The sequence below is a fragment of the Sminthopsis crassicaudata genome, chromosome 6 (assembly GCF_048593235.1).
Source record: "Sminthopsis crassicaudata isolate SCR6 chromosome 6, ASM4859323v1, whole genome shotgun sequence".
Classification (NCBI taxonomy): Eukaryota; Metazoa; Chordata; class Mammalia; order Dasyuromorphia; family Dasyuridae; genus Sminthopsis; species Sminthopsis crassicaudata.
Genome location: NC_133622.1, coordinates 240,954,264 through 240,974,049, shown reverse-complemented (window position 1 = coordinate 240,974,049; position 19,786 = coordinate 240,954,264). Strand labels below are relative to the sequence as shown.

Here is a 19,786-nt window from a genome sequence, read left to right as displayed (position 1 = left end):
TTCCTCCATTTTGGCACTGGAAGTCAATCATTTTCTTTTTCTGAAGCTCTTCCTATTGAATCAATGCTTTCTTTAAAGAATCAAGTGGATCTTAAAAAATCCCTTAGCCAGTAGAAAAAACTTCTTGTCTGCCATATTGCTTAATTAATTGAGTTACCAAGACATTTATATAGAATTTCTGATCTATTTGGTCAACCGAGCAGTGCCTTTCATCTACATAGGGAAGTTTAACACTTCCTGGAGTCAATAGTATCTGAGAACAAATCTTATCTAATTAATTTACTGTCACTTGGACCCACCAAAGTCCTTTATTCTTTGTCTGCCTCAATTTCTAAATTGCTAAATGAGGATAGTTATAGCATCTATCTCACAAAGCTGTTGTGAGAATTGAGATATAATTTTTTAAACTACTTAACAGAATTTCTGATTTTTAGTAAGTGTCTGTGAAATGCTTGTTCTCTTTCACACTCGCACACATAATTCTCTTCAAAGCTTTGCTGTGTGAACCACTAGGCAGCTCTTTGTATTTCATGCTGAAAGGAAAAATGGTTAGGATGGGACTTATATTCTTGGATCTTGAGAAATCTACTTGCATGATCTGCTTGTAGGCATTTCACTTTTCTGTGACTTAGTTTGCTAACATATGAAATGGGAATAAATTTATTCTACATGCAACCTTTGATTATTGTGAAGAACTAGAGATAATAAATGTGAAAGTTATTTTAAAAGAAAATAGTTATATACATGTAGAGGGCCACAGATAGTGGGAGAACTCTAAGTAAGGTATAAAACCCTTCAGCCCACAGGGAAACTGTTGGTAATGTATGGTGTAGCTGCCCACTTTCCTTTGGGGTTCTCACCCTTCCTGAGAAATCAGAGGGTGTGATCACCTGTGTTCTACTTGAAGTAAGGGAAACTTACAGTAAGATGCATTTGCATAGCAGGGTGCTTAGAGTTAGCATTTACTCTGTGTGATGTAATGATATAATGGTTCTCTAGTTGGCACATGCTTAGTGTGTTGTAATAATGTAATAACACTGAGGTATTTAAAGGCTGAAAAGACTGGAAGGAGAAACACTCCATTCTTGACCATCCTGGTGGCTCTCGTGCCTGCTTTACTCCTCTACCAAGACCAAGGCAGGTCCCAAGAATCTCCAGAGAGCTAGTCCAGACATTACAAACACACACAGACACATTTATACAATGTCATGATAAAGAACATGTCCTTGTATAAACAACTCTTCTATCCTTAAATAGTTTTACCTTTTTAAAGAATCTGGTTTACTCTTTGTTCCTTAAAACAAGAGGGCCAATTTAAATTTTCTCTAACATCTTGTTTGGGGGGTTGACTTTTACACTTAAATTTGTAGGAATATAGAATTAAAGATGTTAGAAATATCAGACATTATCTTGTCTAAATGTAATGTTTTATATTCACAAATCAAACATGTGTTTTCTCAAGTTATATAAGTAGTAAGCATGAGTTGGAATTTAAACACAGCTTCTCACACTCAATATGCAATAATCATTCCACTATTTAATACACTCTTCTGTTAATCTTCTATTTATAATGATACCAATACCAGTACCTAAAGAATGAGAATCTTTAAAATCATGGCAGAAGGAAATTTGGTTTGCTTCCAATGTATATGCCATCAACTAGTCAGAGATGATAGAAATAAATGATTGTTTCTTTCATATATTAATAACCAATTATTGAGTTTTTAGATTTTTCCTTTCAATATCATTATTTAAAAATAAGCAGGATAGTATTAATTTATAACTTAGGAAATTGAGACATTAGTTAAATGACTTTTCCTTAGTTATGTATCTTACTTAGTTGTATCTATATCTACATGTCAGTGAGATTTTTGATTCACCTCAACTTATTTATCATCTAGTATTCTACTCACATGATGATACTGCCTTCTAAAGTATGATATCATTATAAAAGATATGGGATAAAGGAAAATATTTTCTTATCATTGATTGGTCATTATAAAAGAGTGATCTCACAGATTCAATCTGCTATCCATAATTGAGCTTTCCTATTTTTCCTTATGTGTATTTATTTAACATACAGATTCCCCTGGAAAAATTCACTTTTTAAGGAATATATAGGCAGCCAGTCAACAGATAGTATTTTTGTAGAGACAGATTTTAGAATATGTAAACTTACAGGTCATTTTCCCTCTCTGAAATTCTGTGATTGCCTTTATGTTCCTAAAAAAACAAACAAACAAACAAACAAACAAAAAAAAAACTTCAAGAGGAATAAGCACCTCAGTATACTTTATATAATTTCTAGTCTGTCTTCATGGTGTCCAAGTCAATGAGATATAAAAGGAGAAGTTAAAAACCTAGTTTGTTTCTCAAATTTCCCACAGCCTTCTTCACATCTTTGTTTCTCAAACTGTAGATCAAGGGGTTTAACATGGGAATGACAAGGGTATAAAACAAGGAGGGCATTTTGTCTTGGTTTTGTGAATAGGTAGAACTTGGTCTGAAGTACATAAAAAGGACAGTACCCTGAAAGATAGTAAAAACAGTTAAGTGAGAGATACAGGTAGAAAAGGCTTTGCCTCTGCCTTCAGTTGAGCGAATTTTCATCACAGACAAAAATATGTAACAGTAAGAGATGAGAATTCCTGAAATGGTGACTGTTTCAATGAAGCCAAAAACGACGAAGAGCAACAACTCATTGACATGGATATCAGAACAAGAGATTGATAAAAGAGGAGGGATATCACAGAAGAAATGGTTAATTTCATTAGACCTGCAGAAACTCAGTGTGAAGGTTAAAGAAGTAATGGTCAGAGCATCTATCATCCCCACCATGTAGACACCAGAAATCAATAGGTAGCAAACCCGTTTAGACATTTTTACTGTATAAAGTAGAGGGTTGCTTATGGCCATGTAGCGATCAAAGGCCATTACTGCTAATAGCACACAATCAGAATCTCCAAAGATAGTGAAGAAATAGAGTTGCAGAGCACAACCAGTGAAGGAAATGGATTTGTCTTTGGCAAAGATGTCCACTAGCATCTTAGGGCCAATGGCTGAGGAGTAGCAGAGGTCACAGAAGGACATGTGGCTTAGGAAGAAGTACATGGGCAAGTGCAGATGGGTGTCTATCCTGATTAAGATGATCATACCAAGATTTGCTATAAGAATAACCAAATAAACGATGAGAAAGAGGACAAAAATCGTAACTTTAAGCTCCGGATCACTGGTGATTCCCAAGAGGATGAATTCAGTTGGGTTGGAGTAATTCCTCTCCATCATCCCTGCTTTGTTCTCTTCTGTCTTTGTTTTGAAAAATAATCTAGACAAATAGAAGAGCTGTAATTTTACTCTTTCATAAATTTGATGAGCATAGGACTTTTACAGTGTTTCTCATCTTTTAGATGGATGAAAGACACCTTCTATCCATTATCTGCTTAATGTCAAATAAATAAATCAAATTTCACCTTCTCTAGATAAATAGGCTCAAAGGAGGGAGGAAGAACAGAAGACATATTGAAAATTTCTAGTTGAATATTTCTTTAAACTTTTAAAAGGCCATTTCATCTATAACATCTGCAAGAATTTTTTACTGCAGAAAACTTTTTTTTTTTGTTTTTTTCGATAACTTAGGAAACTCAACTCATGGAGATTGGATTAATTATCCCTGGGTTAAATGCTGGTTAAAAGCACATCTTAAACCAATTCTTTTAGAAGTAAATCTATGATATATCTGAAATGTCATTTCAATGAAAATAGTAATAATGATGATGATACTAAGTATAATAATCCATTGAAGAAAACAGCATGAATTACAATGTCTCCAATCTAAAACATTAATAGAGTTCAAAATCACTACTATTTGAAGTTTATTCTACTCAAATAGTCTGATAAGTCTATCTCTAAAATAAAATTTATTTTACACAATTCAATTTAAATTTATTTGACAAGGTGATGGACATGGAGTCCAGCTCATCTAAGGTGACAATCTTCCTCGAATTTTAGGTAGCTATGTTATCTTTGATTTTATCCACATATCCAAACATATATGTGCATGTATATCTGTATGTATAGAAACACAAATATAATGATAAACATTCATACATATATAGTGTATTTGTATCTTATCAATTAGAGTTTTAGTTCCTTTCATGCCTTTTTTTTGTATCCCCAGTGACAAATTATCATTTTACTGTTACGCTATTATTGAAATATTATCATTTATAGATGTTAAACTACATAGTATTATTGATAGTTATAAGTGATGATATATATATATATATATTTATATATATGATGTAAGAGACATATTTTATCCAAACATATAAATATATCACAGTAATACATATATACATACATATATATGTCAAAATGTACGTATATGTATATCTATGTCTGTGTATGTGTGTGTGTGTACATGTGTGTGTTAAATTAGAGATGATCAAGAAAAGGAAAATACACACTTTAAGGAGAATTTACAAAGGCTTTTTAAGTGATGTGGTATTTTACCTAAAACTTGAAGTAACCCTGGCAAGTCAGAAGGTATAAATGAAGTGGCAAAATATTCCAGGCATTGGAAGAAGACAGTGAAAATGTCCAGAGTGAGGAGATGGAGTACCGAGTTTTAGGAAGAACATAAGGCCGGTGACATTAAACCATAGAATAACAACAACGACCACAGTGGCTTTTGTATTATACAAAAGTGCTAATTTTATCCTTACAATCATCCTGAAAATTTGTGGCCTTATTATCCTGATTTTACATGTATAGTAACTTGGGCAGGCAGATATTATGTAAGATGATCAAGTTACACAATGTTTAAATGTCTGAGGATGGATTTAAACTTCTCTTCCTCATTCAAAGTCCATCTTACAGATTTCTGTGCCTCCTAGATGCCTTTGAACAAATGAGTGGAAGTGAACTTTGAGAAGACTCAAAAGACAGTTTTGAATGATGTTAGAAGGGACTTTAAAATCCCAGAAGATCATTTGATATTTAATTTTGAGATAATAGGGAGCAACTTAACCATTATCAGGTGTGGTTGTAGAAGGTGACATAATCAGAAATTCTCTTTAGGAGGAACAATTTGACAACTTACTGAAATATGGACCAAATTTTCTAGTTCCCTGTAGCCAAAGAGAACAAGGACTTTGCAAGAATCTATGAAAATGTATTGAGGACTTGGACATAAATGATGGCAGTTCCAGAGAAGAGAAATAAGTTTGTAGAAGTATATGAGCAGAAAAGCAGTAATCAAAGATTTCACAAGTCAATGAACATGGTAATATGAGGAAGACTGACATGATTAGGATGATACCTCAGGCAACCTAAGTAAGATCTTAGAGTCCCCAAAATAGTCAAGAAGGTGGTAAAGGCAGAGGATTTGGGGATAGAAAATGCATGGAGATTCTTTCAAAACAGCTTATTTTCAATTCTAAAAAGAGCTAATTCATGTTCAATTTCATGCAAGTACAGAATAAGTTTTAGTTAACAGGAGTTCAATTTCATAAGGATTTTTAAATGCATGCTTTGAAGCCAGCTAGAATATTTTGTGATAAGAAGCAGAACAGCTTTAGTCAGGAATTTCTCCTGTCACACATTACTTTATGAAAATGAGAAATTCAAGGAATCTTCCAGAGTCTCAGGATACTAAGTTTTAAAACTGGGATATTACTAATGTAGAATTTTTGTGCTGAAGTTAAAACAAAATGATTCATGTTAAACTATGTGCACATTTTTATTGAACTATCTGTTACTATCCACTCAATTTAACAAATACTTTTAAATGCTGATTTTATGTTTAAAAAAACAAAATAACAACAACCACCTTGATTTCTTAATGGATATGGCACTGGTCCCAGAGTTAAATAAATCTAGTTTCAAATCCTTTCTTTGATATATATTGAATATTTCAATATTATTGAATATTTTCCCTTATGCACTAAGAAAGCCCAAAAATCTTCATAGGATTTCAAAGTGAAAAACAGCATCTAATCTGAAGTGGTATGATGAATTTCTTTCCTGAAAATTCTCTAAATAATAATACACAAGTCAAATCAACAAATTTCATGATGCTCATTTTCAAGAACTATGATACCGATTTGCTCATCTTTAGTCTTCACTTTCCCTAATTATTTTGTATAACTCTAGAAAATACCTCTTATTTCAGTTTCTCTAATAATTTATCACTAGTTTTCCACCTTTTTTGTTAATTCCTCATGGTGTGAAGTTATAATCCTAATGTGCCTCAGTTCGCATAGGTAGGAATATAAAGATTTACACATGAGTGGACCTTTAACAATGAAAAAAAAGGAAACCTATGTTTTAAAATGTAATCTACACAAGGGAAGAAGAGGTGGTCATTGATTCCTCTATTAGTAGTTAGTGATGAATTATTTGGGGGGGGATAGATAGAGGAAAAAACATCAATAAAAAAGCATAGATTTTCATGATGTGACAGATCTTATTAGCTAAGTTACCTTGATCAAATTTACAAATACTACTGACTTTATATACACAAATGTGTATACATAAATGTATGTATATATTTATACAAACATGTACTGATAAAAATTCAAATTTTTATATATATATATATGTATATATATATATATATATATATATATATATATATATATATATATACACATATATGTATACAGTACATGGTTGTCTTACAATTTAAAATCTTAAAGACTAAATAATGTATGTGTATGTGTGTGATTATTGGGGCTGAAAATAGTGATGAGTGGTTTACAGAAAACAGTCATAACGGAGAAAAACATTCTGTTCTGATATTTGTTTTGTGAACAAAATGTAATTGTAATGTTTTTCTCAAAAATTTCTCAAAAAGCTGGTTTGTATATATAAAACCAATAAAATAGTTAACATTTTAAAAAATCAAAGACAGGAAATAAAATGATTTCTTGGGATTCTGCTAAAGAAGAATAAAAATGTTATATTCAATTATTTTTCAGAGGGGTTAAATTTGTGTTCTTTAGTTACAAACACAGTCTCTATTCTTTGGCATCAGTTTCTGTCAATCACAATAATTAAGCTTCAGTCAGAAAATGTTATTCACAAGCCTCCAGAGCTCACACTTCTGTATCCCATTTTGTCACTGTCCTCTGATACCAATGTTCTGCTATAGCATCTCTTAAGAATTTCTAAACTTACCTGACAAAAGAAAGACTTTGTGTTCTTCACTAGATGCAGGTAGAGAGATACCATTTTTATTTAGTGCCATTTGGGATCTAAAGTAAGAAACTTCTGCTCCCTCTTTCATGTTTTGTGTGCACATGTGACTAATTTATCAAACAGTTACACCAAAAAGTGAAAACATTTTTATCTTCTCTTTGAATGATGCAACGACTGTTATAATGTAAGGATGCAACTGGGAATATTGCAATTATATAGTATTTTCTCTAGGGATTAATGACTGAATGGAAAAAGCAGTTCACAGTGTTTTTTTATGTTGGTGATGAAATATATTCGTTAAAGATTTTATACAAGTGAGAAGAATGGGGATAAAGGTAAATATTCTCAACTGATTATGAAACATTGTTCCTTAAACCTTATAATATCTAAGGAAGAAATTTAATTTTATTTAAAACAATTTTATGTATAAACACATTTATTATTTATGAATTATTTTATATCAGTATGCAAACAGCACTGGAAATAATAATTGATGCATTTTTTAAACGAATCTGGCAGTTCTCAATTATTATTTTGATTTCAAATGAAATCTTGAAAGTGAGATAAGAAAGATTTTATTATTATTATTTCCATTTGTAGTGAGGGAACTTTCCCTCAAAAGAATTAATCACAAGATAATATATTATATACCTAGTTCAACAAACCTTAAACTCCATCTGGCCCAATGTTTTCATTTTGCAGATTATCTGAGTTCAGATCTTGCCTCATACTTGCTTATCCATATGTTTAGGCAAGACACTTATCTTTTCCAGCACCTTATTTCTCAGTTGTGAGGAAGATTACAAATGAGAATACATATATCATATACTATTAAATATAAAGCACTTGTGAAAAATGCTACAATTTTTTTTCTAATTATCCAAGTAAGAATGCTCTGGATTTTTGTAAATGAAATAAATTTTAGCACTTCTTCAACAAGACAGTATTCTGGTCTGATTTTTTTTTTCTTTTTTTTTTGTGATGGACAATCTATTTTTTAAAAATGTATTTATTTTTAATATACATATTCCTTTATGGAACATGTTTGAAGAGAAAAGTCATAACAAAAAGGAAAATAAAATGGAGAGAAAACAAAAAGAAAAAAAAAAAAGTGCTCCTAGCATGTGCTGATTTACATGTATTCTCCTTAGTTCTTTTTCTGGATGCAGATGGCATTTTCTCTCCAAAGTATTTTGGGATTGCTTTGGATCCCGGAACCACTGAGTGCAACCAAGTCTTTCATAGTTTATCATCACACATTCTTGCTGTTATTGTGTACAATTTATTCCTGGTGCTGCTTGTTTTGCTGAGCATAAATTCATGTAAATCTTTCCAGGCCTTTCTAAAATCAGCCTGTTCATCATTTTTTTTTTCTTAATGATACAATAGTATTCCATTATCTTCATACACTACAACTTATGTAGCCATTCATTCCTCAATTGATGGATATCTAGACATTTGCAATTACCACAAAAAGTGCTGCTATAAACATTTTTCCAGATATAGGTTCTTTTCCTTCTTTTATGATTTCTTTGGGATTCAGATAATTCTGGATCAAAGAGTATGCACACTTATAAAGCCTTTTGATCATAATTCCACATTATACTCCAAAATGGTTGAATAATTTTACAACTGCACAAACAAAGCATTCATGTCCCAGTTTTCCCACATCCCCTCTAACATTTACCTTATCTTTTCCTGCCATCTTAGCCAATTTGAGAGGTGTGAAGTAATATATCAGAGTTCTTTTAATTTAAGAAGATAAATAGAATTTTAGAAAAGTAAGTTATGATAGACCTTTGAAAAAAATGAATGGAAATAGAAAGGAGTATATGTTTTCTTTGTGGTATAGGAAACCAATGCAAAAATTGATCATTTATTAGGGCACCTTATAATAACCTTAAATCAAATGCAGAAAGGCAGAAATAGAAGATACATGTTTTTCAGATCATAACACAATAAAAATTACCTATACTAAAGGGCCAGAGAAAAATGTCCCCAAAATTAATCTGATTGAAAAGAATGAATGAAAGGAACAACAAATCACAGACACCACTGATTATTTCATTCAAGAAAATGGCAATACTGAGACAACATACCAACATTTATGGGATTCAGCCAAAGCAGTTCTTTGGGCAAGTTTTATATCTCTAGATGCTTACTTGAATAAAATGGAGAAAGAGAAGATGAATGAATTGAATATGTAACTAAAAAAAAAAAAAAACAAATTAAACCTCCCATTGAATACCAAATTAGGAATTCTGAAAATAATTTAAAAAAGAGATAAATAAAATTGAAATTAAAGATAATATTGAGCTAATTAATGAGTGATTTTCATGAATAAACCAATAAAATAGATAAACCTTGAGTTACTTTGATTAGAAAAAGAAAAGAAGAAAATCAAATTGTTAGTATCAAAAATGAAAAGGATGAATTTTCTGCCAATTAAGAGGAAATTAGAGCAATAACCAAGTGCTATTTTATCTAATTGTATGCCAATAATTGTGTTAAACTAGGTGAAATGCATGAATATTTACAAAAAATCTAGATTTTCCAGATTATCAGAGGAAGAAATAAATTATTTAAAAAGTCCCTTTTTAGAAAAATAAATTGAATAAACTATTAATCAACTCTCTAAGAAAAAAATCTCTAGGCCCAGATTGATATATGTGAATTCTATGAGACCTAGAATGTAGGGAAATTTTTCTTTGATAATTTTGAAAAATGAAATGGGTAATTTGGAAGTATGAAATGGGTAATTTAAGGAAAGAGGTGAATTTATGGCTGGAAAACATGGGAAATCTATCTATTTTCAATGGGAATGAAAGCCCTAATATTGGAAGAAATTATAAATTGTTTTACTAAAGTAAGGGGAAAAGCTAGGTGATGCACCAGCCCTCAAGTCAGGAGGACCTGAGTTTAAATCTGGCCTCTGACACTTAATACTTCCTAGCTATGTGACTCTGGGAAAGTCAATTAACCCTAATTGCCTACACACACACACAGACATACACACACACACACACAAAGCAAGGAGAAAAATGAAAATTGAAAACCTTTTTCATGGTGTTTGCATAATAGTAGTGTATATAAGGAATCTCATATGAAAAGTACTCCATTGTCACTAAATCTTTACCTTTAAACACAACTATAATAGTGATAGGGATGATGAACAAAGGTAACACTTTTTGCATATGTTGGCCAATCATTATCCTGATTTCACTGTGGAAATAAACTCTTTGTTAGGGAAGAAAATAAGGAATATGAGGGAAAAGTTGAAAGGAAAAAATGGACAATTTCTTTGAAATGAGAAATTTGGAGAATATTGTGATTTCTTTAGCTTCTTGTGTTTGAGGGACAGTGCAGTAAATTAGAAGTAATATGATGTTTTCAATTTAAGTGAAACCGTTTTGAATTCTGGGCCTAATATTATTACCTCTTTAACCAACTTTCTGTCAATAATGATAACTGAACATTTGTTTATTTATGGACAGAGAGTGATTCTAACTCATATATTTTTAATGAGGAAAGTTTTTACTGAAATATCAATTTCAGATACATTGTTTCATGATATAGTCTGTTCTGCTAAGGCTCATTACAACTTTTCCACTTCACTATAAGTGTAATATCTATTTAGCATGACCTAGCCTTTATCTTGCTAAAAATTCTTTCTAAATTATCTTACAATGAACCAATAAATTAAACCAGTTACATAATAAGATTAATTATTTTCAGAAAGTCTTTGGGAAAGATACAGGGGGAAAAATACTTTTAATAATGAGACACATATATACATTCAGAACACTATTTTCTACCCAGTTTAGAATCTTTAGGGAAACCCAGTTCCCCCTCCCTCCCACTTCTAGCTTACTCCATAGAGATCCATAGTGATTAGATTAAATAAATCCCAAAATGACTAATTAATATTATATATATATATATATATATGTATTATATGTATATATATATATTCATAAACTATATGTAATATTGATGTGCATATGTCTACATATATAATCCATTTCTAGCATTCCTCCAAGGAAATATTTCCCCAAATCTGCCTCATTTTGTCCCTAGTTTGTCATCAAGACCCATATTATTATTACAGCCATTATGGAATGTTTGTATTCAAATCTGAATTTTCCTTTGAGGTTTTTGCCAACCTACTGAGATAGTATATGTTTCTCAATGCCAAACTTTTCAGTTGAAGTAGCAGCAATCCATTGGAGACGAAAGTAATTCAGCCTTCATTTCTTCTAGTGTAAAAGTCATGTTACTGTGTTCTAAATTTACAAGAATTTTTCAAGCATGTTAGCCAGACAACAGCAGGAGTGATTAGTATCACTGTAATGCTTAGAGATCATTTTTGGTGTGTATTAAATTTTCTATAATTTTAGATAGCTTAGTATATGTGTTTTCCTCATAAAACTAAATATAGCCCATAGGTTAAATAACTTGTTCAAGGATACACAGATAGGATAAAATATAAATAAAAATTTAACTTTTTAGTCTTTAGAGTTTATTTCTTTTTAGAGCATAATATCAAATATTCTCTTAAAAGGTTTGAGAAATTTATACAGCTCTCCAAGTACAAGAAACAAGCGAATTTGGCAACAGAGGAAGATGGCTTTAAAGCTTTACTCTGTCTCTTGTTTTGTTCACAAACCTAAGTATGTCATTTAGCTTGTTTTAGCTTTGGTTTCCTTATGAATAAAATAAGAAGGGGTATTAGTTGATCCTCCAGATTCTCCTGCAATATTATCCCACTGTAGTTTGGTATCATTTTATATACCCATTAAATTTATCTCTCAACTTTCCTCCATATATCTGATCAAGCCTATGTAGTCTTATCATACCAAATACATGCAATAGTTGCTGCTACACAGTGTTTGAATTAAAATTGTTGTTTTTCCACAGTTTATACTAATTATTTCCTTTTCCCTCTATGCTATTGTGTTTCACACTGCCTAACAATTATATTTCCATACACATATTTAATAAATTAGTTTTATATTGTTATACTTTCAATTCCAAATAAAACTCTCCTTACTAGTCTCAGGATTAATTGTATGCACCAATGTATTAAAAGAGAGAAAACTACAAGAAAAAAATAGGTTAGCAACATAAATAATCACACATGATTGAAGTATAATAATTCTACATTCATGGTCTCCAAACTCTGCAAATAAACCAAGATTCTACATTTTCTGAAATATATACTGAAACAAAATTTGGACAAACTCTTGAAACTGTTCTCCTTTCTTACTCAAGGTTCATGTCTTCCATGAAGTATTCCTCAAATAACTCAGATCATAGTGTCACAGTGCTTTTTCTCAAGCATTTTTTGTCTTTCCCTGTCTCTCTGTCTCTCTCTCTGTCATTCATTCTCTCTCTCTCTCTCTCTCTCTCTCTCTCTCTCTCTCTCTCTCTCTCTCTCTCTCTCTCTCTCTCTTCTCTCTCTCTCTCTCTCTCTCTCTCTCTCTCTCTCTCTCTGTATATATCTATAACTATATATGTGTATAGTGATATAGATATTTCTCTTTCTTTTTTCTCTAATATTTTAAAGAGAGATATACAAACAGAGAGTCCTTTAATTCACTCAAAAATCCAGTATAAATAAATTTTAATCTCAATGAAAATCTTATTTTACATAATAGTAGCCAATTTGAACATTCTTCATTGCAAATTAGTAACAGGCTAAAATAAGAATTATCTAGTATTTATATTACCACACAGAAATGATGAGAGGATTTGGAATGCTACATATAAGAATGTCTGTGTTATCCACATGTATTTGATTTACAAATGCAAAGAGAGAAGATGTTTAGAAAACTAAATTATAAGAATAAAATTTTTTCTTCCCCTGCAATTCTAGTTTATATTATTAAAGACAATATGTCATGGAAGATCTCATTTTATTTTTAATAAGTGTTATGGGTCATGGCCCTGACTCCTGAGTAGAACAGCCCTTATGTGACTAGCACTGACTGTTCATCTGAAAGGGCAAAGATTGTAAGCAATGAGGGGTTAGAGCCAGGATGGTGTGACACTCCATTTATTACAAAGACTGCAGGTGTTTTTATCATCTTGGTGTTTGTTTCTAGTTACTACCTCATATGTAATCACATCCTAGCTATAGTGGATACATGATTCTCTACAGTAAACTACATGTAGGTATATGTGTGCATTCCTTTCCAAATAACAAAGTTCAAGGTCATCCCCTCCCCCGGTTGGGGGATTTCCTGGGAACTGCCACGTTGCTCCTTAGGGTGGGACCCCCTTCCTCCTATCGCCATCTTGTTTACTCTTACAAGGCTACCCTCAGATTACCTGAGCTGTGCCCTGTGCGATGACCAAGGCTGGCAGGAGGTGGGTAGGCCCTCTTACACATAAATCCTTTCAAATGAAGATCCATTTGGAGAATTAGTATTGGCAAGCATAAACATTTTGAAATTTCAGTATTACAACACATTGATAGATTGCTTAGATAATTGATCTCTGGTAATGATTTCAATTACATCTTTGAAATCAATGACAGTGTTACCCTAATTAAGTTAGTACTTCTCATATGAATTGACTAAAGGACTAATTCTTTAATTGTATCTTCTTGAATAAATGAAATTACAGGTATGATCAAAATTATATTTCTATGACATAAATAATATAAGCATCATAGTTCTGATATTATAATTTAGGAAATTGAGACAGGTTAAATGACTTTTCCTTAGTTATATATCTAGTTCCAGTGATGACTTTTGATTCACTTCCTCTTTTTCATCATCCAGCATTCTATTCCCATGATGATACTGCCTTCCACAGTATGATTCCATTATATAAGATATGGGATAAAGGAAAATCTTTTATCATTAATGGTCATATAGAAGAAATCAGTCTCAAAGGAACAGAATCAATCTGCTATCAATAATTGAGCTTTTCCACTTTTGCTTATGTGCAGAATTGTGTAGAGACAGACTTTATAATATGTAAAGTTGCAGGTCATTTTCCCTCTCAGAAATTTTGTGACTGTTATTGTTACTAAAAAAAAAAGTAAAAAGGCATAAGTACCTCAGTATACATCAGATGATATCATTGCACCCTAATATTCTTTGTCATCATTGTCACCAAGCCAACGAGATACAAACATTGAAGTTAAAAACCTAGTTTCTTTCTCAAATTTCCCAGAGCCTTCTTCACATCTTTGTTTCTCAAACTATAGATCAAAGGATTTACCATGGGAATGACAAGGGTATAAAACAAAGAAGTCATTTTGTCTTGGTCTAGTGAATAGGTAGAACTTGGTCTGAAATACATAAAAAGGAGAGTACCTTGGTAGATAGTAAAAACAGTTAAGTGAGAGATACAGGTAGAAAAGGCTTTGCCTCTGCCTTCAGTTGAGTGGATTTTCAACACAGACAAAAATATGTAACAGTAAGAGATGAGGACTCCTGGAATGGTGATTGTTTCAATGAAGGCACAAATGATGAAGAGGATCAGCTCAATGATATGGGTATCAGAACAAGAGATTGATAAAAGAGGAGGGATATCACAGAAAAAATGGTTAATTTCATTAGACCTGCAGAAACTCATTGTGAAGATTAAAGTAGTAAAGATCAGAGCATCCATCATCCCCACCATGTAGACAACACAAATCAATAGGTAGCAAACCCATTTAGACATTTTTACTGTATAAAGTAGAGGGTTGCTTATGGCCATGTAGCGATCAAAGGCCATTACTGCTAATAGCACACAAGAAGAATCTTCAAAGAGAGTGAAGAAATACAGTTGCAGAGCACAACCAGTGAAGGAAATGGATTTGTCCTTGGCAAAGATGTCCACTAGCATCTTAGGGCCAATGGCTGAGGAGTAGCAGAGGTCACAGAAGGACATGTGGTTTAGGAAGAAGTACATGGGCAAGTGCAGGTGTGTGTCTATCCTGATTAAGATGATCATCCCAAGATTTGCTATAAGAATAACCAAATAAACGATGAGAAAGAGGACAAAAAATATAACTTTAAGGTCTGGATCACTGGTGATTCCCAAGAAGATGAATTCAGTTGGGTTGGAGTAATTCCTCTCCATCATCCCTGGTTTGTTCTCTTCTGTGTTGTTTTGAAAAATAATCTAGACAAATAGAAGAACTGTAATTTTACTCTTTTGTAAAGTTGATGGGCACAAGACTTTTAGAGTACTTCTAATCTGCAATTTTGATAAAAGACATGTTCTATCCATCATCTGCTTAGTGTCAAATAAATATGTGAAATTTTACCTTCTCCAGATAAATATTCTCAGAAGAGGGAGGAAGAACAGAAGACATGTTGAAAATTTCTAGCTGAATATTTCTCTAAACTTTTAAGAGGTCATTTTATTTATAATATCTGCATGAATTTTATACTGCAGAATTTTTTTTTTCCCAGCAACTTAGGAAACCGAGCTCATGTAGGTTGGATTAATTATCCCTGTGTTAAAAGCTGGTTAAAAGACCATCTTAAACCAAGTTTTTTAGAAGTAAATCTGGGATATATCTAAAATAGTAATAATGATCATGATAGTAAGTATAATAATCTATTGAAGAAAATAGGGTGAATTACAATGTCTCTAATGTAAAACATTAATAGATTTCAAAATCACTACTATTTGAAGTACATTATACTCAGATGGTCTGATAAGCCTTTCTCTAAAATTAAATTTAATTTAAACAATTCAATTTAAATTTATTTGACAAGGTGATGGACATGGATTCAAGTTCATCTAAGGTAACAATCTTCCTTGAATTGTACGTAGTTATGTTATCTTTGATTTTGTGCACATATCCAAACACATGTGTGCATGCATGTATGTATATCTGTATGTATAGAAACACAAATATAATTATAAACATTCATATATATATATATATATATATATAAGTATACATATATATAGTGCATTTGTATCTTATCAATTAGAGTTGTAGTTCCTTTCATGCATTTTTTTTTGTATCCCCAGTGACATATTGTCATATTACTGGCATGCTATTATTGAAATATTATCATTTTAAATGGTAAATTACATAGTATTATTGATATTGATGGTATAATTGATGATATATGTAAAATGCAAGAGACACATTATAACCAAATATATAAATATATCACAGTAATACATATTTACACACATTTATATGTCAAAATGTGTGTATATGTATGTCTATGTATGAGTGTGTGTGTGTGTGTGTGTGTGTGTGTGTGTGTGTGTATGCGTGTGTTAAATTAGAGATAATAGGGAGCAACTTAACCATTATCGGGTGTGGTTGTAGAAGGTGACATAATCAGAAATTCTCTTTAGAAGGAATAATTTGACACCTTACTGAAATATGGACCAAATTTTCTAGTTCCCTGTAGCCAAAGAGAACAAGGACTTTGCAAGAATCTATGCAAATGTGTTGAGGACTTGGGCATAAATGATGGCAGTTCCACAGAAGAGAAATAATTGTGTAGAAATATATGAGCAGAAAAGCAGTAATCAAAGATTTCACAAGTCAGTGAACATGGGAGTATGAGGAAGAGTGATGTGATTAGGATGATACCACAGGAAACCTAAGGAAGATCTTAGATTCCCCAAAATATTAAAGAAGGGGGTAGAGGCAGATGATTTGGGCATAGAAAAGGCATGGGGATTCTTTCAAAATAGCTTATTTTCAGTCTTAAAAAGAGCTAATTCATGCCCAGTTTCATGCAAGTATAGAATAAGTCTTAGTTAACAGTTTCATAAAGATTTCTTAAATGCATGCTTTGTAGACAGCTAGAGAGAAAATTTTGTGATAAGAAGCAGAAAAGTTTCAGTCAGGAACTTCTCCTGTCACACATTGGGTCCGTGAAAAGAAGCAATTCAAGGAATCCTACAGAGTCTCAGTATACTCAGTTATAAAAATGGGATACTACTATTGTAGTGTATTTGTGCTGAAGTTAAAAAGAAATGATTCATGTTAAACTATGTGCCCATTTTTATTGACGTATCTGTTACTATCCAATTAATTTAACAAATATTTTAAATGCTCTATGTTTAAAAAAACAAACCAACAACAACAACCTTGATTTCTTAATGGATATGGCACTGGTCTCAGAGTTGAATAAATCTGTGATCAAATTCTTTCTTTGATATATATTGAATATTTCAATATTATGGAATATTTCCCTTAGCCACTCAGAAAGCTCAAACATCTCCATAGGATTACAAAGTGAAAAACAGGATCTAATCTGAAGTGGTAAGAGGAGTTTTCTCGCTGAAAATTCTCTATGTAATGATACACAAGTCAAATGAACAAATTCCATCATTCTCATTTTCAAGAACTCTGATGCCAATTTGTTCATCTTTAATCTTCAGTTTCCCTAATGATTTTGGATAACTCTAGAAGATACTTCTTATTTTAGTTTCTCTAACAATTTATCACTAGTTTTCCACCTTTTTTGTTAATTCTTCATAGTATGTAGTTGTAATCCAAATGTGCCTCAGTTCATATAGGTAGGAATATAAGGGGTTACACATGTGGACCTTAACAATGAAAAAAAGGAAACCTATGTTTTAAAATGTAATCTACACAAGGGAAGAAGAGGTGATCATTGATTCCTCTCTTAGTGTTTAGTGATAGATTATTTGGAGGGGATAGATAGAGGAAAATATCATTAAAAAACACAGATTTTCATGATGTGACAAATGTTATTAGCTAAGTTATCTTAATCAAATTTACAAACATTAGTGACTTTATATACACAAATGTGTATAAGCATGTGTCTATGTATTTACATAAACACGTACTGATAAAAATTCATATATATGTATGTATATAGCTCATGGTTGTCTTACAATTTAGACCAAAATATTACAATACTAAATAATGTGTGTATGTGTGTGATCACTGGGGCTGAAAATAGTGATGAGAGCGGTTTATAGAAAACAGACACATAAAGGAGAAAAACATTCTGATCTGATATTTGTTATGTGAACAAAATGTAATTGCAATGTGTTTCTCAAACATGTTTTAGGAAGAAGCTAGTTTGTATATATAAAACCAATAAAATAGTTAACATTTCAAAAACTCAAAGACAGGAAATGAAATTATTTCTTGGGACTCTGCTAAAGATGAATAAATATGTTATATTCAATTATTTTTTTAGAGGATTTAAATTTTTGTTCTTTAGTTACAAACATAGTCTCTGTTCTTTGGCATCGGTTTCTCTCAATCACAATAATTATGCTTCAGTAAGAAAATGCTATTTGCAATCCTCCAGAGCTCACATTTGTGTATCCTATTGTGTCATTGCCCTCTGATACCAATATTTTTCTATAGCATGTCTTAAGAATTTTTAAACTTACCTGACAAAAGAAAGACTTTGTGTTCTTCACTAGATGCACGTAGAGAGATACCATTTTTATTTAGTGCCATTTGGGATCTAAAGTAAGAAGCCTCGGCTCCATCTTTCATGTTTTGTGTGAACATGTGACTAATTTACCAAAGGGTTTCACCAAAATGCAATAATACATTTGTCTTCTATTTGAATGATGCAATAACACTTATAACATAAAGATGCAATTGGGAACATCTCAATTATGTAGTGTTTTCTCTAATGGGATTAATGACTGAATGGAAAAAGCAGTCCACAGTGGTTTTTTTTATGTTGGTGATAAAACATATTCGTCAAAGATTTCATACAACTGAGAAGAAAGGTGCTCAACGTCAATATTCTCAACTGATTATGAATTATTGTTCCTTAATTCTTGTTATATCTGAGGAAGTAATTGAATTTTATTTAAAACACAATTTTATGTACACATTTATTATTTATGAATTATTTTATATCACTATGTGCACAGCATTGGAAATAATAATTGATGCATTTTAAAACTAATCTGGAACTTCACAATTATTATTATTTTGATTTCAAATGAAATCTTGAAAGTGAGATAAAGATTTTATTATTATTATTTCCATTTTTAGTGAGGGAACTGTGCTTGAAAAGAATGAATCATAGAATAATATATTATATACCTAGTTCAACAAACCTTAAACTTCATCTAGCCCAATCTTTCCATTTTGCAGATGATCTGTGTTCAGATCTTGCCTCATACTTGCTCATCCATGTGATCTTAGGCAAAACACTTGTCTTTTTAGGCACCTTATTTCTCAGTTGTGAGGAAGAACAAATGAGAATACATGTATGATATACTACCAAATATAAAGCACTTGTGAAAAACAATACAATTTTGTTTCTAATTATTCAAGTAAGAATACTCCGGATTTTTTGTAAATGAAATACATTCTAGCACTTCTACAATAAGACAGTATTCCAGTCTGAAATGTTTTTTTGTGAAGGAAAGTCTACTTTTAAAATGTATTTATTTTTAATATATATTGCTTTATGGATCATGTTAGAAGAGACAATTCATACCAAAAAGGGAAAAAAAATGGAGAGAAAACAAAAAGAAAAAAAATAAGTGCTCCTAGCATGTGCTGATTTACATTTATTCTCCTTAGTTCTTTTTCTGGATGCAGATGGCATTTTCTCTCCAAAGTAGATTGGGATTGCTTTGGATCCTGGAACTACTGAGA

The 19,786-nt window shown here is 31.6% G+C and overlaps 2 protein-coding genes across 2 annotated transcripts; both read right to left on the bottom strand.

The window, feature by feature from the left end:
• Positions 1-2,352: 2,352 nt before the first annotated feature.
• Positions 2,353-3,285, bottom strand: LOC141546859 (olfactory receptor 5W2-like). The gene has a single exon (XM_074274996.1). It carries the CDS (start codon positions 3,283-3,285, stop codon positions 2,353-2,355), a length of 933 nt encoding a protein of 310 aa, XP_074131097.1.
• An 11,064-nt stretch (positions 3,286-14,349) lies between these two features.
• Positions 14,350-15,282, bottom strand: LOC141546893 (olfactory receptor 5W2-like). Its single transcript, XM_074275048.1, has one exon. The coding sequence runs from the start codon at positions 15,280-15,282 to the stop codon at positions 14,350-14,352; it is 933 nt and encodes a 310-aa protein (XP_074131149.1).
• Positions 15,283-19,786: the final 4,504 nt, after the last annotated feature.